Below are 19,418 nucleotides of genomic sequence, written 5' to 3'. Positions count from 1 at the left end.
CCGATGTCCAGCACGTCATCGTCTTCCTGGGGAGCGCTGGCGGGCTTCAACCCAGACTGAAGCGCTCCTGCATGGTTCCGGTCCGTCATCGGCTAACCCGTCAACGTATTCCATGTGGTCAGCCCAGCTAATCGCGGGGACATCGACCTGAAAATTTTCGTCTTCGGACTCGGACGAAGCCGGGGCTCCAGACTCGGAAAAAAGAGGGTCATGCCGTGCGACAGCCGAGCGTCCCAGCACTCTTTCCACAAACGTCACCCGTCTTTCCAGGGTCGAGCGTCGGAGCTGGCGACAAAACGCACAAGCTTCGGGCTCCGTCAACGCTCTCCTAGCGTGGACGATCCCCAGGCAGACAGGGCAGGCATCGTGCTGGTCGCTGTCGTGCAAAGAGAAACCACATCCCTGAGGACAGGGGCGAACAGAAGATTTCTGCTTTGCTCGCTTCGGTTTGGAGTCCATTCCCAAAACGCAAAGCGAAACGCTGCACAAGAAAAACTTGAAAATAGCGCTCCGCGGGCAGCCTACGCACCAGCTGGGCGGTGGAGGCTAACACCAACAGGGGCAGTTAAGCTAGGTTCAAGTTGGCAGACAACGGAGCTAACTAGCAGTAGCTAGCTAGCCCAACTCAGCAGAGGTGTTCTCAGCGAGGTGAAGAGCGTAAGAACTGAGGGATGACGGTGATGGCAGCGGCTATATGTGCGGGCGGGGCCTTGCGCGTGTCATCACACGTCATCTGCCGTAAAGGCGTGAATAAAGGTTTCTTCAGCCAGGACACGCGAGGGCGTGATATCCCATACTTATGTGTTGTACCGAGTGAATCGACTGAAAGGGAACTCCTGTTGTGTGTGTGTGTGTGTGTGTGTGTGTGTGTGTGTGTGTGTGTGTGTGTGTGTGTGTGTGTGTGTGTGTGTGTGTTTGTGTACAGAGAGACAGCCAGGTTCATAATGGATATAAGGAATTTTTTTCAAAAAAAGGAGCAACATTCAGGTAAAAGTGTAAGATCAAATGATCCATCAATAAAGGATAATTTTGGATCAGTGTTTCAATATTTATATCCTTTATTAGATGTACATGTGGCTTGGTTATTTGCCCTTTGGTTGAAAGTACACTGAGATAGGACTTTTTTATTAGTGCTCTTAATAGTATTTTTTTTTAATCTAATTGAATACAATCTATTTATGTATGAATGTCAGTACAAAGAGGGAGAGAGGAAAGAGGGGAATATGAGGAGAAAGTACATGATCAGGAAGAACCAGGTAAGAAAACAGACAGGGAGTACTAACAGGCAAAACAGAAACTGTTAAACTAATTTTACTCGTACAATCTGGAAGTTGTGTTCTCCCTATATTAAAGCTGCTGTACAGAATCTGCAAAACAAACTGGGTTGTCAGCCCTGGCACTGCATTACCATATTGAGCTTTAGTCAGAGGAAGTCACGGTTGCCAAAAACTTTTTGAAGCTCAAGAATGAGGCTGGTGCCATCCCAGATATGTTTACATTGTACAATCTTCTGGATAATCAGATCGTCCCCACACTGAAAACTGTTATTCAGGTTGCCCTAACAAACCCAGCTAGCAGCTGTAGCTGTGAAAGGTCTTTTAGTGTCTTGAGTCAGCTCCATACCTGGCTGAGAAGGACCATGGGTCAAAGCAAACTCCAGCACCTGGCTGTGATGTCAGTTGAGAAATGCTTGAGCAGACAGAACACCAAAATGTGATAGACAGATTTACCAACCTCAAGGTGAGGCGACATAGGATAAAAGAAAAGAACAAATCTGCAGAGCCATAGTAGTATCTGCAGTAAAGATCTTTTCATACATTGTATACATTGTACCAGAGGCCAAGGTGTCTCAATTTTTCTAATTTTGTAATAATATTTTGTACATTTCAAGGACTCATCTATTTTTGGAGTTACAGACTTTTCAAAAAAGTGTTTTGCTTTTCTTTCACAAATGTGGGGATTCAATTGTGTTAAAATGTACAAAACAGTGATGTCATGTTTTTTGACGAGGACCCAGGGACAGAGAGACTTGATGAATTTAAGAATCTTATGATTTAATAAAGAAATTTGCAGACTTGCACAGAGAGGGTACAATTATGATGAGTGATAATGGAGATGAAGACAACAGACGATGAGGACAGGGAGGAACAGGGGTTTAAATGCACCAAGGAGACAGTCAGAGGGAACTCGGGACAACTGGAGACATTTAAGGATGCAGGGACTGACAGAGACGGGGAAGAAGTCTCATTATGACGAGTAAAGTTTACCTTGCCTGGCAGGGCAGCTCTCTGGGTGCTCAGCACCCCCAAAGCTCTGATCCTAGAATTGCCCCTGTTCAGAGTTACTATTATGCGTTTCGTATTAAGCTGAAAATAAACGCGATTTGTCCCGTACTTCAGCTACAAAAAAAAAAAAAAAAAAAGACAAAAAGCTGGAGTTATTCTGCGTCTTTATGCTGTCAGCTGCCTCTTCTTCTCTCATTCTCCTCCCACCCTATCATGCTGCTACTTTAATCACGAAACTGATCAATGATCAGCTGATCGGCATTTCTGCCGCAAGTCCCGTCTCTCTTGTTTGTTTATCTCCCACTTTGCGCCAGAAAGAGGAAACTAGCGGAGGTCGCATTAAACAGCAGAAGCGCTGTTGTTAGAATTTATTTAATATTACTTTCTAGGATCAGCTGATGTTTGCTGGAGCCACAGCTGTAAAGCTGCTGGTCATGATATCGGTTTGGTTTTCTGGTGAGAGGGAAACATGAAGATGAAACCAGGAGATATCCTTACTGAATCATCAGAGCTGAACAGGTGATGGAGAAACAGGTTTACCCTTTAGGTGACATGAATGAGTTGAAGGAAAGTTATGAACTGTTTCTGAGAGACAAATAACACCAAATTTCTAGCTTTTAACAAATAATTATCCGAATCTTACAAAGTTTTCATCTGATGTCAAATGTATAGAAATCCATTATTGTACATAGTAATTTTTTTCAGGGTCCCAACATAATTCCTTCAGGAGAAAATACTGTACACGATGCCAGTATTTTCCCACATTTTCTAGATACTGTACCAGTACTTTGTGTAAAATGCCATCAAAAAGTCAATTAAGTTTTATTCTTTCTCACCTGTTTTTCTGTCTCCTTTCACTTTTTAAAGGTTCCCATGTTAGAAAAAATATTTTGTCCTGCCATGCTGTTTATTGATGTGGTAAATAGTTTATGAAAATGTCACAAAATCTGTCATTTATTATTTTTAATATTCAGTAATGATCATGTCTCACCTCTAGTCTTCTCTGTCTTAATTTCAGGTTTCCACCATATGTTGTAGATAGTTCAGGAGGTTAACTCAACCAAGCAGTCTTTGGGTTTCAGCTAAGTACTGTTTAGAATACCAGAATAGGGAGGATGGTGTAGGTTTAAGTTTATTAGTTTGATACACATATACCAACAAGACAGTGTACATCACTGTGACAACAGCGTTTGTTTTCATTCAAAGGCTTTATGGTTTTTCCTGTCCGGTTGTTCAGTGATGACGCGACGAATCCTACTTCCGGGCCTAAAGTAGTCTGCGTTTAATATGGCTTTTGTGTTGTTAACATTTTCAATGTTATGTATTTTCTTCTATTTGATCTCAAAAAGCTCCTAAAACAGTCAGTGATCACTGTTGACCTCCCTCGGCTTTTATTACCGCTAATCATTTATTTAAGCTCAGTTTTTAAAACCTTAGGATGTAACTACAGCCCAGCCCATGCAGCAGTATATGAATGACTAACCTCGTATTGTGGATGGATTATCTCAGTTGTTCTCCTGGCTGAAGTTTGGTCCTTTTACAATGCGATTACATTTGTTCCTGACCACAGAGAACACTCACGTTAACTTTTATTGAGTGGAAAAAAGTTAGCTTGTTTATATTATGCTAACATAGCTGTGTCGCTAGCGGTCACGTAGCACATCATTATGTACCAGCTAGCCCAACTTCAGTAACCCTACAAACGTCACTGCTGTTTAGTTTTCTGTCTTCATTTATGCTGGAAGTGATAACAGAGCTGTACGTTTTAATTTGTTTCCAAAACCCCGCAGTCAGGACATATTATATTGTATTTAGATAGAAGCTAGCAAGCTAACTCCCTGCTAACTTCTAACTCCGTTAAATGTCATAAATTCCGTTTTCATGGATGCCTGGATGTTAAACTCAGTTGTTACACCTGGTAGAGCAGAACGCTGATCATTTTATTAAAGATGAAAGACTTTAGACAGTTTTTCAACTCTCAGTAATGCCATAGTGATCGTTTGATATATGGACCTGTAGCAGAGTTTAGGTCCAGACACGGCTAGTGACGTCAGACTGAACAACCGGATAATACCTGGTGGGCCGGTCTCTAGTCAAAATGCCCGGGCTGATTTTTTTGTCCACGTCCAGCCCTGCCTGTGAGCAAAAACAAACCAAAAAAACCCCCCACCCTTTCGTATTGGTGGAAAAATGTACCATGTCGACCAATCAGAAATGATATGGCAACATGCCATTTAGTTGTTTAGGAAGAGGGAAGTTTTAGGAGTGACAGCGGTGTTTTGAGATGTGAGAGATTTGCGACATTTAGCGCAAATCTTGTGTAGTTAGTGTGTAGTGTAGTCAATAGTTTTGTTGTGTGCGTCAGAACAATGAGGTGACTAAATGTTACAGGTGTTACAGGAGTGATACATCTCCTGTTGTCAGGCCTGCAGGTATCAGGCTGTTGTTCTCCTTTATCTCATAGTGGACAGAAATTATTTTTTGGAGTGGCACAAATAATTTGTGTGGCATCAAATTGACTATGTGTACGTTAGCATATGCTACTTCCAGTGCGGAAACTCCTGTGGGGAGCTTTGTTTCCGGTGTCCTATTCGCGCCCTGTTTACGGTCCAAAACAAGTTAAGCAAATGAATGCACCAAGCGGCGATTTACATTTCTATAGATGTCTTGGGCATTTACCCAATATATCTGTAAATGATGTTCATCGACTTGTCAATATTTTTTCCCCGCGCCTCAGGGCAAAAGAGAAAATGGATTCAAATGTTATATTTCTCAGCTGTCCCTCGTTTATCGCGGGTGTTATGTTCTAGAAATAACCAGCGATAGGTGAAATCAAGTAGCCAATTTTATTTTTTGACGGTGCAAAACGTTTCGTGGACATCGTGGACATACAGTACTGCACTTCAGAGTCACACTGCTAGCGATCGCTGCAGCGATTCTGTACTGTACAGGAGAGACGTCACGGAGGAGATCGTCTGCAGCGATCAGGACGCAGGACACAATGTGACGTAAAAAAAACAAAAAAAACATGCAAACTTGCACTAAAAAATCTGCGAAACAGCGAGGTGAAAGGTGAACCGCGTTATAGCGAGGGACCACTGTAATTTTTAAGGTAAGTCACAACGTACGCTTCGTACATACTAATGTATAGAAACCGTTACCAGCAGTCATTAATTTTTTGTGTGGCTTTTTTTCACGGTTTGTTAACATGCTGTGTGGGTGTGTACTTGACTAGCTGATATCGACATAACAGGAAACATCTGGTTTGACTATTCTTCACCTGTAGTTTGAATGCTGAACATTTGCCTGTTTAAATCATAAGACCAGTCACTATACAGAGATGTGCTTCTGAATGTGGACGAGGTGTCTTCTGCATGCAGTAATGCAGTTCTGCTTGTGTTGAGTGATGTAAACAACTGATCGATCTAAACTCTTTAAACGTCAAAATTGATCATTAGATTTTTTATGACACAACAGTAGTGAGTGTTCCCACCGTTTTCGGTGGATCTTTCCGTTTTCGAGTTTTGGACATGATTTTGGAGTATATCTTCGCAGTAGCGATTGACCGCAAAGTAAAGCTACCGGAAATGTATAACCCCACATCCGGTCTCAAACCAGGAAGTTAGCATTTTCTCGTGCACAGGGTCAATTTGATGCAGAACATCTGATTGTTCTGTAAATAGTTTGAAATGTTTATTTAAAAAACGCCTTGGCTGCATTTTTAGGTACACAGCTGCAAAAAACTTTGTTTGAATTACTCAGTTACTTTTTTGATGAAGTAACTATATAATTAATTGCCCAGCATTGCTCATTATATACTGTATTTTGCAGACAGAGAGTTACAGGACTCTCTCCCAGACCACAGACTCATAATACAAGTCAGAGCTTTATTAAAAATTAAAAAAAATTGGAGTTCAAGTTATTTTTACTTCCAATAACAAGGTCATGAACAAGATTTTTTTTTTAAAATTTTCATAAGCAGTTAATTAAAAGTAGTCTAACATAAATGTAAATGCTGTAATTTTAATAAACCATGTAACTTGCACAGTGCACACGTCTAATTTTGCTCACAGTGGTCCAAGGGACCGCTGAGGGAGTTTGTGTGTTCTCTCAGACACATGAAAAATTAGAGGGAACATTGGTCTGCTCTTGCCCTTTCCTCCGAAACCACAGGGAGTGATTAACACAACATTGCAATGCTGAAATACAGTGCTGCTATTTATTTAGTTGCATGAGATTAAACGCAGGTTTGTTTTGGACATGCCATAGACGAGGAAAAAAGACATTTTGGTAACAACTAAAATCAAGAATCTGCTGGTACTTCAACTTTACTAAGAATAGTAAATCTGCAAGCATTTATGCTGTAAAATTCTATGTGTATTGCTATAGTTTAAAGCTGGACCTGTGTGCCAACAATACTTTGGGATAAAGTTTAGCAAATAGTCAATTCAAAATATTTATTATGTATATTTACACCTGCCCTTCTTCTACAGTGAAATGCTGGTATCATCTTTTAAAAAAAAGAAAAAAAGCTTCATACTGAGAAAGTGTTTATGACCAATTCAGCTTTAAAAAAGTTAAAATGTCTTATGGCGTGCTTTTTTCGGTACCCTCTTCACTTTCATTGCCTTCTGATGCTCTCTCCTCCTGAATGTTAGCAATAGTGAATCCTCCATGGGATGGTTGCTTGTCTTTGTCTTCTTCGGTCATTCCCTCTGCCCAGCTTTCCCAGTTTTGGCTGGTTCTGTGGTTTTGGACTTTGCAGTCAGCCAGAGCCATTAGCTGGTGTGCCTGGCTGGCACTGCAGTTAGGTAGTGGTACCTTGTAGGTGGTGTGGAACCGACGCAGGTCCACTCTGAATGAGCCCTTCTCCAGCGTCATGCATGGTTCAAAGCGAGCGCCCCACTCAATCTCTGTTTCAATATAGGATGTTTTGGCTTGGCACATCATCCCTGTGTTTAAAATAATGACATGGAAGTGCCTGTTAGTTTTGAAGTGAAGTGAAATCACCGTCTTAAACTGAAGTACGCATCATTTGCCACAAGATGTCTCTGGTGTGTTTGAATCCATTCGAACTTACCAAAATAAGAAAGTAGGAACTTGTCATTAAAAGTATCAACTGGCCAAATTTAGATGAGTGATACTGATTTTTTTTTTTTTTTTTTTGCAATAATTTTTTTTTAATTCTTGAGCTTTATTTTGACATTGACATTAACAATTTCCAACAGCAAAAGTATTGGGGGGGAAAGGAAGGTTTTGATTTTACTAGAAATATCTATGTACAAATTATTTAGTTTGTTTGTTGTTCCTAAAGAGTTTCACCATAAGAAATTATATTTTCTTTTAAACTGAGATTGGAAACACTTTAGCCGGAAGAACAGTTTCTATTTGAACTTGATGCTATCTTGTAAAGATAGCATCACTGAAAGGTTTGAATACCTACTGTACAGTCATGTGAAAAAGAAAGCACACTTTCTTTCAAGTCTAAGGTTTGACACATTATAATTAGAAAAATGGTCTATTCCTTCCAGAATAAAGGAAAATATGATGATTTATTGCAGTGTGTCATTATTTATGTGACAAAAAATGAGCCAAAATGCAGAAGTAGTGGGTGAAAAATATAGTACCAGCTGTCTGACAGCTAAAGCTTTACCCATATTAGGTAATGCAAGAAGATCAGGGTGTTAAGCCCAGCAGCCAAATCTGAAACAGAATAGAAAAAAAAAAAACCCACAGTATTGCAGTGGCCCTTCACTATGCAACTTATTTTGTCTGGACCTTAACATGTTTGAAATGTTGTGCTTGAGCTCTGCAAGAGCTGTGTTTAAACACGTACCTGCAGTCCTAGCTTCAATTTTTCACACACTGCTTCTAGATTTTGCTTCAGTTTTTGTTAAATAAACAATGACACAGCATGATACCATGTGATATGTGTCTGTTGTTATTCGTCTTAATTGATTGATTTTTATTATGGACTAGTATATAAAAAGAGCGGGCACTTTATTTTTCACAGTTGCTGAAGAATGTATGAAACAAACCACAAGGTCATAATTTGCTGCAAGAAAACTATCTAGAATCTTTAGGAACCACGTCAAAAAAAAGCAGTATCAGAAGTTTGGGTTTTTGGTGTGTTATTTTTCACTTTTTTCCACAACGGAAAGTCTAAAATTAAGAAGAAAAAAAAGGGTTTCAAAAAAACCAATAGAAATAAAACTTTTTTTGTTTTTTGTTTTTTAAAAAGCCTAAAAAACATCTGTGGTGACAATACCAGATATTGTCACCACTCTAATAGTTTCAGAATGATGCAGTTGAGCTTGAGCACTACATGGGAAAGGAAACTCAGATGTAGATATGTGATTTTTTTTTTCTATAAAAAACCTTCTGCAAGGTTTGTTTTCCTGCTTTCCATACCAAAAAGATGCCAAATAAGCTGTTAAATATTTACATTCTGACTGCATTGTGGAAAGACAGTTTTCCCATCATTTACCCAGGAAACTGAATGACTTGTTGGCCTTCTCATAAATATAAATATTCCAAGATTTAGAACTTGGCAGACAGACTTGCTCTTGATAAACAATCATAGTTTTAGGGAATTGCACAGTTTACTCATCAGATGCTTCATCAAAGTCTGTTATCTTTTGTGACACTCAACCTCGGTGTGCTTTTACAGCTCAGAAGGCTGGAAATTAAATAAGGGAAAGCTTGTTGTTGCTGTTTCAGTGGAAATTGCTTTTTAAAAACCTTTTAACCTATAAATAAACCTTCTTAATACTTACTAACTCTTAACCATTTATACACAGCAAACCATGACCCAAATGAAGAGTTCTTTAAACATTATAACATTTATCTATTTGACCTGATTATCCACATTCAATAACAACTGTGCAGCCAGCACCAAGGACATTTTTGTGGAGAAACAGTAAACAAAGAATAAGAAACATCTGCAAGTGTTTAACTTCCAGAGGAGGAGGAAACGAACACTATCGCAAATAACCCTCACATGGGCCCCTGAAGTTTCTGCAGCAACATTCTAGGCTGTGTCTGCAAAATCGTAGGGGTATCCAAGGTTTCTGTGTGTCAAAGAGTGCACACAGTATGTGAATACACAGCAAAAGAGCAGGGTAAAACTGAACTGTAATGACTGCATGAGAACCATGGGGTTGGGTGTAGTCAACAGCTGTAAATAATGAGCATAAACCTTAGTTATAGCCAAGTTCAAGTATTACAGAATTTTACCAAGCCCTCTTCCAGAAAAAGTGGTGGGTGAGATTTTTTCAGGTGTGGTTTTTTTGGCAACCATTAAATGTCTGGTCCACAAAAAAAAATCCTTCTTCTGTAGCCCTACAGTGAAGGGAAAAAATCAATGACTGAGAGAATATTGCATCCCAGTTTCCTAATTCTTGAAAACTATTATTAATGAGGCTACTAACTGGCAGTGCAGGGGTAAATGGTTAGCACTGCAGCCTCAGATTGAGAGGGTTGCTCTGGATGGAGTTTTAATCATTTCTCTGTACTTGCACAGCTTTTATGTGGAAATCCCATGCTTCCTCTCACTGAACATGCTTTCTCTCACCTCCTATGACATTCTTGCAAAAAAAACCCATCTTATTCTCAAAAACAAAGTCAAAGTAAAGTTTTTTGCAGTTGTTTTATATTAAAATGAGACTTTTGGAGGTACGAGTAGTTTCTTTTTGAATGTCAATTACTCACCTGTGGCCTCAACAATTCCTTCTAAAATAACGATGATCTCAAACTGCTGTCTTCTGAGTTGCTCTGGACCCAGCTCCCACAGCGGACTGTCGCAGTCAATATTGTGCCGAATGACTTGAGGCTCCACCAGGAAAAGTCGGTCTCAGCCAGTTTCATAACCAAGGTTAATCTCTGTCTGCTCGAGAGGCAAGAACTCTCCCTCTGCTGTTTGCCGGGACTTGATTAACTTTGCACGAACCTTTGCGTCCACCATGTGACTTTCTCTGAGGTCTCCCAGGCGGAACATCAAGCAGAGCTGGTCATCCCGGTTAGCAATGACACAAGTGCGACTAAAAAGAAGTGTCTCCGCTTGCTTCTTGGGTCGGGATATTTTAACAAACATGCAGCCTACCATGAGAGCATCTATCATGGACCCAACAATGCATTGCGTCATGACCAGCACCACACCCTCGTGGCAGCTGGGAGACACTGTGCTGGGAGACACCATTGATACATAACCAATGGTGCGCTGTGTCTCCACTGAGAAAAGAAGAGCAGAGATAAAATCATCTACACCCAAATAGCAGGGTGCGTGGTCTATGAGGTTTTCTTCAGGGGTGGTGAGTGGCTTCTCCTTTTCTAGGTCACCTCTAAAGAAAGCATTCAAGAAGTAGAGCACAGCAAAGAAAAACCAGGTGACAATGTAGCACATCATGAAGACAAATAAGAACCATCTGTACTGGAGGTCCACAAAAGAAGTAAAGATATCAGACAGGAAACGGCCCCTTTCTGAAATATGACAAAGGTTGACTCGGCACTTTCCATCTTTGGCGACATAGCGAAGTTGTTCTCTTGTTTCTGGAGTGATGGTAGGGGTTTGGTTACTTTCACTCTCTAGAAGTTTACTCCTGGCCTTTGCAAGCTTCTCCATCTCTCTAGCAGGGCTGGATATGTTGCTTTTTGCCGGTGAGAGCGACGTGCTGTGGAGCGGACTGTGGGTAATGACATGAAGGGGACTAATGCAGCCGATTTCAGGCACGCTGAGGGCATGGCGAGGGTAGCGTGAAAGACTCTTGGTCTCCCCGAGTGAGCAACGACGCAAGAGGTCTTGTTCTCTATCTATAAGACAATGAGTATAAGAGGGAAGCAAAGAAATGTTGCTTTGGTGAGGAAAGTCTGTTGTGCTTTTGTGGCGTTGCCTTGCTGTTTTAAGGTCAGAAAAAGTCCCTAGCATGATATCTGAGAGGAAGCATCATGTCTGTATCTGGCTGGAAGGGGAAAGAAAAGTGCATTTTTAGTGTGCTTGCAAATTCATGAAGGTCATTTCAGTTCACTGGGATAGACTCCAGCTTCACTGAGGCTAAATTAGGTCATGGCTGAATGGTGGGAAAAACACAGGAGGAAAAGCAGCTACATGGTAAATCTTGGGGGAGCAAACATTTTTTTGAACTTGTTGACTTAGCTTTTAGTGACTTTTGTTGACTAAAAGCTTACATGACATTTTTTATTTCACCATTCATTAACCGCACAGAGAAGGCATTGTTTAAATATGTTAACGTTTTCTTTAAGCAAACAGTATTATTAAAGTTCTTCATGACTGGGCCAAGTGTCCTTTTTTTTGGAAATCAAAATATGAATCACCCTATTAAATCAGTACTTCGTAATACAGCCCACAAGTACAGGGATAATGTAAATATGGTCTCCTGAGAACTGAGAAAAAACTTTCAGTTTAACTAACTTTTGTGATTCCCTGCCTCACTGGGGCTAAAAGAGACCACCCAAACACATGAGACATCATTGGAAAGGCCACATCAGGACTTAGTCAAAATAAGAATACGGTTGATTGGTCAAAGACTATTTTGTTCTGGGAGTAAGTGCTCGGAAAAATGTCACATTCATAATATTATCACACAAGGGCAGACTGGAAAAGACTGTGTGTGACCAACTTGTAAGATTTTTTTTATCACAAAACTTTCAGGTTTGACTTTACAAAGACATTTGGGGGGGAAAAAGTTTGGAAAACAAAACTCACTGTCTTAAATTTATTGAATAACTCTTGCACCTAACCTCGTCCCCCGAAGGTGTGGAATGGACAACCATGACAGATTTCCGTTGACAGGGCATAGATGTTCGCCGTCCCCTCGTCTCATTCTGGGTGGTTGTGGGAGGTCCCATGGCTACCGTACTAATTTATGTTAACTTGGAGCCAGGACAGCATGTCCTCTTCAGATTATAGTCTTTTCTTCCAGTAGATCACATCAAAGAAATCCAAAAGCAAAAAACACTTGCAGCAGATAATTGTGATCGAGTGCAAAGTCTTCCCATTGATTGTAAATACTAGAACAAAAGACCAGATTTTCAACAGGGTTTGAACTTTTAAACATGCAATAATAGAGTTAACACTATTATTCTTGCTAGCACCATCGTGACTGGCAATAAAATTCCGAGGTATTTCTGGATGACTCACAGAGTAAATTAATCCAGTGCTTACTTCCAGAATGAGCTATTCTCTGAGTCACTCTGTGGCGGCCAGATTCAAAGCATTTCCCTTTAAAGCAATGTTTCTAAAGAAAAAAAAGGAACACTGACGAGCAAAACACACTCAAACAGAAAGCATTAGCTAGATAAGCTGGACTAAGCCTAATCATGCTGTCTCAGCCTTCTGCAGAGTAGGGTAGAGTGGACTCAGCTACTGTCTAGTTCAAATAATCCTAAAAAGGCTAAAAATCTAAAAATGACTAACGCGACAGAAAGTTTGGAAATGTGCCGGAGGTCACATAGGCCTATAGGCCTATGTGACCTCCTTTATATATAACTTAATATATATATATTATATATATTAAGTTACCAGGGCGGCGGGGGATTCTGTGGCTGGCTGGAGCAGCATCTAATAACCAACTCAAAAAATAAAACAAAATAAAAACAAACCAACAAACACGAAAACACGAGACCTTATGAGACAGACTTATAATTTGCACCGATGTTTTTTCGAAATTCTATACGCGAAAAGTGAGCGCGAGAGCCCTCGGTGCCCCTGCGCGCTGCTGAAGTCAAAGTAAACTTTATTGTCATCTCCGCTACATACAGTCCAGTATATAGAGAGACGAGACGACGAGGCTCCAGTTACAGCAGTGCAAGTAAACAAACAACAAATATAAGAAGAGTAAGAAAATAAATACACACTTTAGGACTCGGGGTAAAGGGATCAATAACAATTTAAAATTTATAATTTACAGTTTGATGATCTCACACACAACCTGTCGACAGGGGAGGGAGGCCGGCTGCTTCCAGATAGAGCACATTTCATTCATAATGATGTAAATCCAAGCCCATTATGTATTCATGATCTGAATCCTGGCTTGTGTGAAATCCCAGAAATGACCCTAGAGAAAGTGAATCTGTGAACTAGGTGTAGGTCTATTAGGTTATGTTGTGGTGATCTTCGAGTTGGGGGATTTGTGTTCATACTGGAGTGCAAAATTAAAATCAATGGAAGATGGACAAGAAAAGTTCAAAGCCAGGTGCTCAGTTTAGAAAAAAGAGAAAAGAAGAGGAGGAGAAACGAGCAAAAGATGCAGGTAAGCAGATGTGTCATTGGATAATGGCAGGTATCCTGAAAGAATCAGAATACTTCATTAATCCCTAGGGAAATAATGTGGGTTACAGTTGCTCCAAAGAGAAATGGTAAAAAACAGTAACAGTAACAGACTAAACTCCAAACAATACATTATGTTACAGATTTTAATATTAATTAGTCAGTGTCAATTGTTGATTTGTCCTGTTCTCATTGTATGACGAATTATGATGGGTGTTTGGTAGCCGTTTGCATACAATGCATACTCTCTTCATATGTGTGTTTGTGTCTCTGGTGAAATTCAGTATGGTTCTGACAACAGTTTTATGTTAATGTACAATCCTTAATATGTTTTGTGTGTGTGTGGGGGGGCGCCAGAGGGAGTGTTCGCCCGGGGCGCCAAACAGGCTAGGACCGCCACTGCTCACACAAGTGAGTTACATGTCACACCGTGACAAGTCACTTACCATTGCAACACACAAAGGTAGTCATTTGGCTGTCAGCAGTTGTGAAAGTCATCTGACCTTGTATAAAAAATTCCTTAAAATGTTTTTTTTTCCTCTCCCCACTGACTCATCCCTGGCCAGGGTACTCCAGTCAGATTAGTACACCACCTGCTTTGTCTCACAAAGGGAGGAAGGGAGGCGCATCCGTGATATCGGTTCCAAAGCAAACACGCAGACAGGCGACCCCCTAAGAAAACAACTCCCCTACCTTTACTTTGCCTCAGTAAAGGGTAAGGGCATTTTAAACTCTACACCATGGCTATTCAACTACGAAGTTAGTTGGGCCAGATTTTCAAACCGAGGAATTTATCTGGGCCAGATTTTTTTTTTTTTTTTTTTGAAGCCAGTAAGCAGCAGATCATGATCAATTTCAAACCCACACAACTGTATTGAAAAACAAGTATTTTTTTTTATTCCTTTTCCCCTGTAAATCTGGTGACCTCTCACAAATGCACACCAAAAGGTCCGTTGAAAAAAAGGGAGCTATAACTAAACTATTTTTTGCACATTTGAAATAATAATAATAATAATAACAAAAAACATTTTGATAATTCCTTTTCAAATTAAAATAAATATTTCGCTGACCACTCGCTTTTCCTGCCATGGATGGAGCCCCATCCGTCACAAGTATACAGACACGCTTCATATCCAGACCATTTTCCTCAAAAAGAGCTTAAATCTTCTCAAACATTATTTCGCCAGCTGTGTGTCCCTCTAAGCCGAGCAATTTCCCATCCAAAAAACGGACATATACGCACAACTATGCATTATCAGTTCTGTCTGTGATCTCCTGCTATAGACATTACATCAGTTTTCTTCAGGTCATCTAACAGCATTTCAAACTCGTCTGACGCCAGAGCTTCAACTCTACGAATATTTGAACTGTCCTACAGGGGTACGTTTTTAATAGCAGATGTCACACTCACTTTTCACCGCATCCACCACGACCAGCATGCAGTATTTCACTGTTTCAGAATCTGTGAAAGGCCTTTTCTTCTTCGCCAAGAAGCAAACACGAAGGGAAGATGCTGCAGCTCTCTCTTGGGCTGTACAGGACCCTCACCATGGTCGTACAACTCCGGTTGTAAGATTATTAAACTCGGTAAAATGAATAAGTATTTGTCAGTCCAGGCAGGGTTAAACCGACAGTTTTCATTGTCAATTTTGCGCTTTTGGAGTGAGAAAGACATGCTGTTGTTGCATCATATATTACGATGATTGTTTAATATGTTTACATCACGGTGCATTGTGGGTTAAATATTGCTAGGCTACTAGGAGTGTTGCATTCACAGTCTACACTACGCTGTAGGAATTTTTAATTTTTTTAAAATTAATTAATGAATTAATTTTTTGCGTTTTCTCTGTGTTTCTGCCAGGACCACGGGCAGGGCCACTCGCAGGTTGCTTCTGGGCCGCATTTGGCCCGCGGGCCGCCATTTGAATAGGCTTGCTCTACACCGTCACTTTATAGCCCAATAACGGAGTGAGTTTAAATATTTCGATTTCGCTCCGAAATAGTTTGTATGATTTGTCCCTTGCTTGCATATTAAACTGGTCTAACATTTGACCAGCTTTCATTAAAAGAACAAACAAACAAACAAAAGCATATCAGAACATTTGGGTCAGCGAGAAAGAAGAAACGATGACATGTACTACGGAACTCTAACCGCACTTATGTAGAAGAAGGGGTGGTGCTATGGGGCTGTTATAGAGACAGAATCTTTGCTCTAAAGCTCAGTTCAGTAACGATGAGTAACACTGGACACTCAGTAAAATGCCACGATCTAACAACCATCTGGGATAAGGCGCAACAAACATGCATCCCGTGTGCGAAAACCCCTATAAAGCCAGGTAGGTCAAATATTATATTATATTATATTATATTATATTATATTATATTATATTATATTATATTATATTATATTATATTATATTATTATTCATGTAGGTCATGAAATTACCCCCAACTGTGGGTTTGATGATGACGGAGGGCGACACGAGGCACCAACAAAACCGTGCAAGACAAACACTTTTAACAATGGCAGCAGCTTCCACTGCACACTCTGTAGCCTGTGTCCGTTTCAGACTGAGAGACCTTGCAACACAACAGCTGACACCGTTTGCGGCAAGGTGCCTGTTACGCAAAGGTAAGACAACAAGCACATCACTGTGAGAAACAGGTAAACAGCTGAGGGGATGTGATGGTCTCTCTGAACCGCAGGGGATTTTCATCAAAGTGTGTGTGTGTGTGTTTCACTATCTCTTTTAAGGCTTAATAAGCAGGCACAATAAGAGCGCTTTCCTCTTAAAACTCTCGCTGTTTTATCTACAGACTTTCATTCCTCCCCACCCCTTTTCTGTTTTTCTGCAGAATCCCGACAACAGATTTCCCTGTCACAGTGAGTAGGCTTTTTGCATTTAGTGTAAATTGTAAATTTTACCAGTAATAAATAAATATATAGGGGTTGCCTGTCTGTGGCAGTAGTGGTACTAAAAATATGAAACACAACAGAAAGAAGCAACAGAAGATATTTGTGGAGAGCTGGTTAAGAAGGAGTTTCTTCCTCATCAGCAACAGCCAAAACATCCATTCTGTTTTCATTCCAGACTCTGGCATATCAAGGACCTAACTTGACACCAACCTCACCACCATCACGTTCTCACAATGTGTCAAGGGCAGCCTGTAAGTTACGCGTGCACTTCACTGTACACCTGAGACACCTTTCTTGACAGTTACATTTAAATGTAACCTTGACTTTTTCCTGTGTCTGCAGGGGCAGTACCATTAGCCATTTTAATTTCCATTGTGCTCGTTGCCTTGTCTGCTTATGTGTTTGGTCTTAAACGGAAAAGAGGTATGTATACCGAAACTAGACGATCGAAGATAAACAAATGTGCACACATCAAGGTCTTGGGAACTTAAGAAACGACATAAAAGCTGACCACTGGGTTTATAAAGAGAAGTTGCCATAAAATGTTACAGAATGTAATTTTACAACCAATATAGTAGGGTTATTTTAAAATAACTTTAAAATACCCTCTAGCTTCAAGCTGGTGAATATGATTCTGACACTCTCTCTCCTCTGCCTTATGTAAACAGCAAAGGCTTTTTGCAGGCAACCCTCATATATAAATGACGGATTCGCCCCCCTGACAGGTTCATCTAATGGCAGTGACGTAGAGGACATACTTTGTGAGTCGAACTTAATGTTATCTCAAAATATACAACACCTATCCAAACCACTGTCTAGTGAGGGATAAAAGTGGGCGGAAACTGCCATTTTGTGTTCCTGTTGACGAATGAAAGTCTGTTTCATTAACCTACTGACATCATTCATTGATGCTCTTTTTCCCCTTTCAAAATGCAGGTGCAGACATCCTGTCTGCACCTCTACAGACCGTGCTGGACAACTTGGATGTTTTGGAAGAGCTGGTGATTTTGCTGGATCCAGAGAGCCATGTAAGAAAGAGCACAAAACATCTGGCGTCGCACTGCGCCTTCCCCTCCACCTGGATTACTTACACCTACTCTATGAAGGACAGCAAAAGCCCCCTAAAAGCTGTGCTGGAGGGGGTGACCTGCAAGAACCCCGACTGGACTGTAGGGCACCTGGCTAAACTGCTCAAACAAATGGAGCGTAATGACGCCATAGCTGCTCTTGCAAAACTTAAAACAAATAAGACTGAAGTGTAGCGACTGTTTAGCCCGACTCCCAAAAAGGCTGCTACGAGCACGGAGAGAAGCGGAGCGATAAAAGGCATGCCTTATGCGTCCAAGTTGATGACGGGGGAAGTCAAGCATTCCATTAAATTAAATAGCTTCTTCCATATTTGCAGCTTCATTTGTTATTACGTTTGAATAATTAATGTATTATTACCTACCTCCTGGAAAACATTTAACCTCGACTGCTGTATCCCATATAAACTGCTTAACACGTGCATGAAGGACAAAGCACAGAATCAGAATTTTAGCCAGGCTTTATCTTTACCCATCCAGCTAACGAGATGCCTTTTCCTCCAGTGAACTCAACCAAAATTCCACAGTTCCCGTTTTCCCCACCATCATATTTACCGCGACAGTATTCTTGTCAAAATAGAACAAATGAGTAATGTTTTTTTTAAATGTTAATCTGTTTCCAATTGTTGTTGCCTTTATAATACTATTGACCTATGCAAATAAAATCATTCACTCAGTCATTTCATCAAACATCTTAACATCTTTATTAAGCAAATAACATTATAAATAAAAAAAGTGCATAGAAAAATTAAACAGGTTTAGAAATATGTATACAAATATTTACAAACTCAGGGTTTATTTGTACATGGTAACAAAGACGTAAATTTAAAGAGCACATATTTTCTCATTTTGATGTCTTTTACACTTACGTTAAAATAACCCTACTATATATATATTTATATGTATATTTATATATATGTGTATATAGAACATACAGCTTTCTTAACAGATTCTGGGCGAGATGGTCATGATAACTTCAGGTTTTGACTAGTGCCTTGCATCCTTCATGGCACGCACGCACGCACACATACATAGAAATGACAAACATTTCCAAATACACACACACACACACACCTGGATATTAAAACCAAGCTATTTTTTTTTTTAATCATCATCCTCTCTTTTTGCATCAGTATTCCCAAACATCTGTCTAAACAGCTGAGGTAGAATCCTTGCAAGGAGTTGGGAGTGACTCTGCTCTTGTTATCAGCTAGGTGATTGACACAAGTTAACCTGGGCTCCATCCCAGTGATTGGACATGCAAGGTGGGGGGAGGGGTGGGTGGGTGATAAAAGACAAAACATGACATAATTTTGGAAAACATAATTATGGGCTTGAGTAGGCAAACAGTGCTCACTTTACTCCTGTGGCTGATTCTAAGACCATCAGTAATCTACATAAAAAAAAAAAAAAGTAAAATAAAATAAAGATTCTTTAAAAATACCTGCTTTAGAACAATCTGTCATAAAGGCTTAATCGCACACCACAACTGCCCCAAAGAGAGAAAAAAAATTCAAGTAAGTTAGTGAAACAAAAGACATGATGTGTAAACAAAGCATACATATGGGAAAGGGGAAAGGGGAAGGGGGGGTTCACTAGACCGCCACCAATTTATACAAAGCACAACCTTTAACCATTTAAAATAGAAATCAAAACATGAATAAATATAACTACCAATTTGAACAGTGTGTGAATTCAATTAGCCTCACCAATGACACCACTGAACATCCACCTACAACAATCATTATTTTAAAGGCAGCAATACCTAGAAAAGTCACGCACCTACACTGTCTTCTCGACCATCGCGGTGCAGGAGCTCAATGTACATGCTCAGTAGCAATGCCTTA

The 19,418-nt window shown here is 40.2% G+C and overlaps 2 protein-coding genes across 2 annotated transcripts; one reads left to right on the top strand and one right to left on the bottom strand.

Annotated features, from left to right (window-relative positions):
- Window positions 1-6,158: 6,158 nt before the first annotated feature.
- kcnj20 (potassium inwardly rectifying channel subfamily J member 20) lies at window positions 6,159-11,242 on the bottom strand. Its single transcript, XM_075410385.2, is given in 2 exon segments — window positions 6,159-7,237; window positions 9,996-11,242. Coding segments are annotated over 2 exon segments (1,578 nt in total). The 5' UTR covers window positions 11,209-11,242; the 3' UTR covers window positions 6,159-6,872.
- A 4,487-nt stretch (window positions 11,243-15,729) lies between these two features.
- Window positions 15,730-18,261, top strand: igflr1 (IGF-like family receptor 1). The gene is made up of 7 exons (XM_026183364.2): window positions 15,730-15,905; window positions 16,003-16,201; window positions 16,426-16,453; window positions 16,662-16,737; window positions 16,829-16,909; window positions 17,155-17,247; window positions 17,423-18,261. The coding sequence occupies exons 1-7, from the start codon at window positions 15,803-15,805 to the stop codon at window positions 17,746-17,748; spliced, it is 906 nt and encodes a 301-aa protein (XP_026039149.1). The 5' UTR covers window positions 15,730-15,802; the 3' UTR covers window positions 17,749-18,261.
- Window positions 18,262-19,418: the final 1,157 nt, after the last annotated feature.

Source organism: Astatotilapia calliptera, chromosome 11 (assembly GCF_964374335.1).
Source record: "Astatotilapia calliptera chromosome 11, fAstCal68.1, whole genome shotgun sequence".
Classification (NCBI taxonomy): Eukaryota; Metazoa; Chordata; class Actinopteri; order Cichliformes; family Cichlidae; genus Astatotilapia; species Astatotilapia calliptera.
The sequence above is the reverse complement of the archived record's forward strand: the minus strand, read 5'-3'. Positions and strand labels throughout refer to the sequence as shown.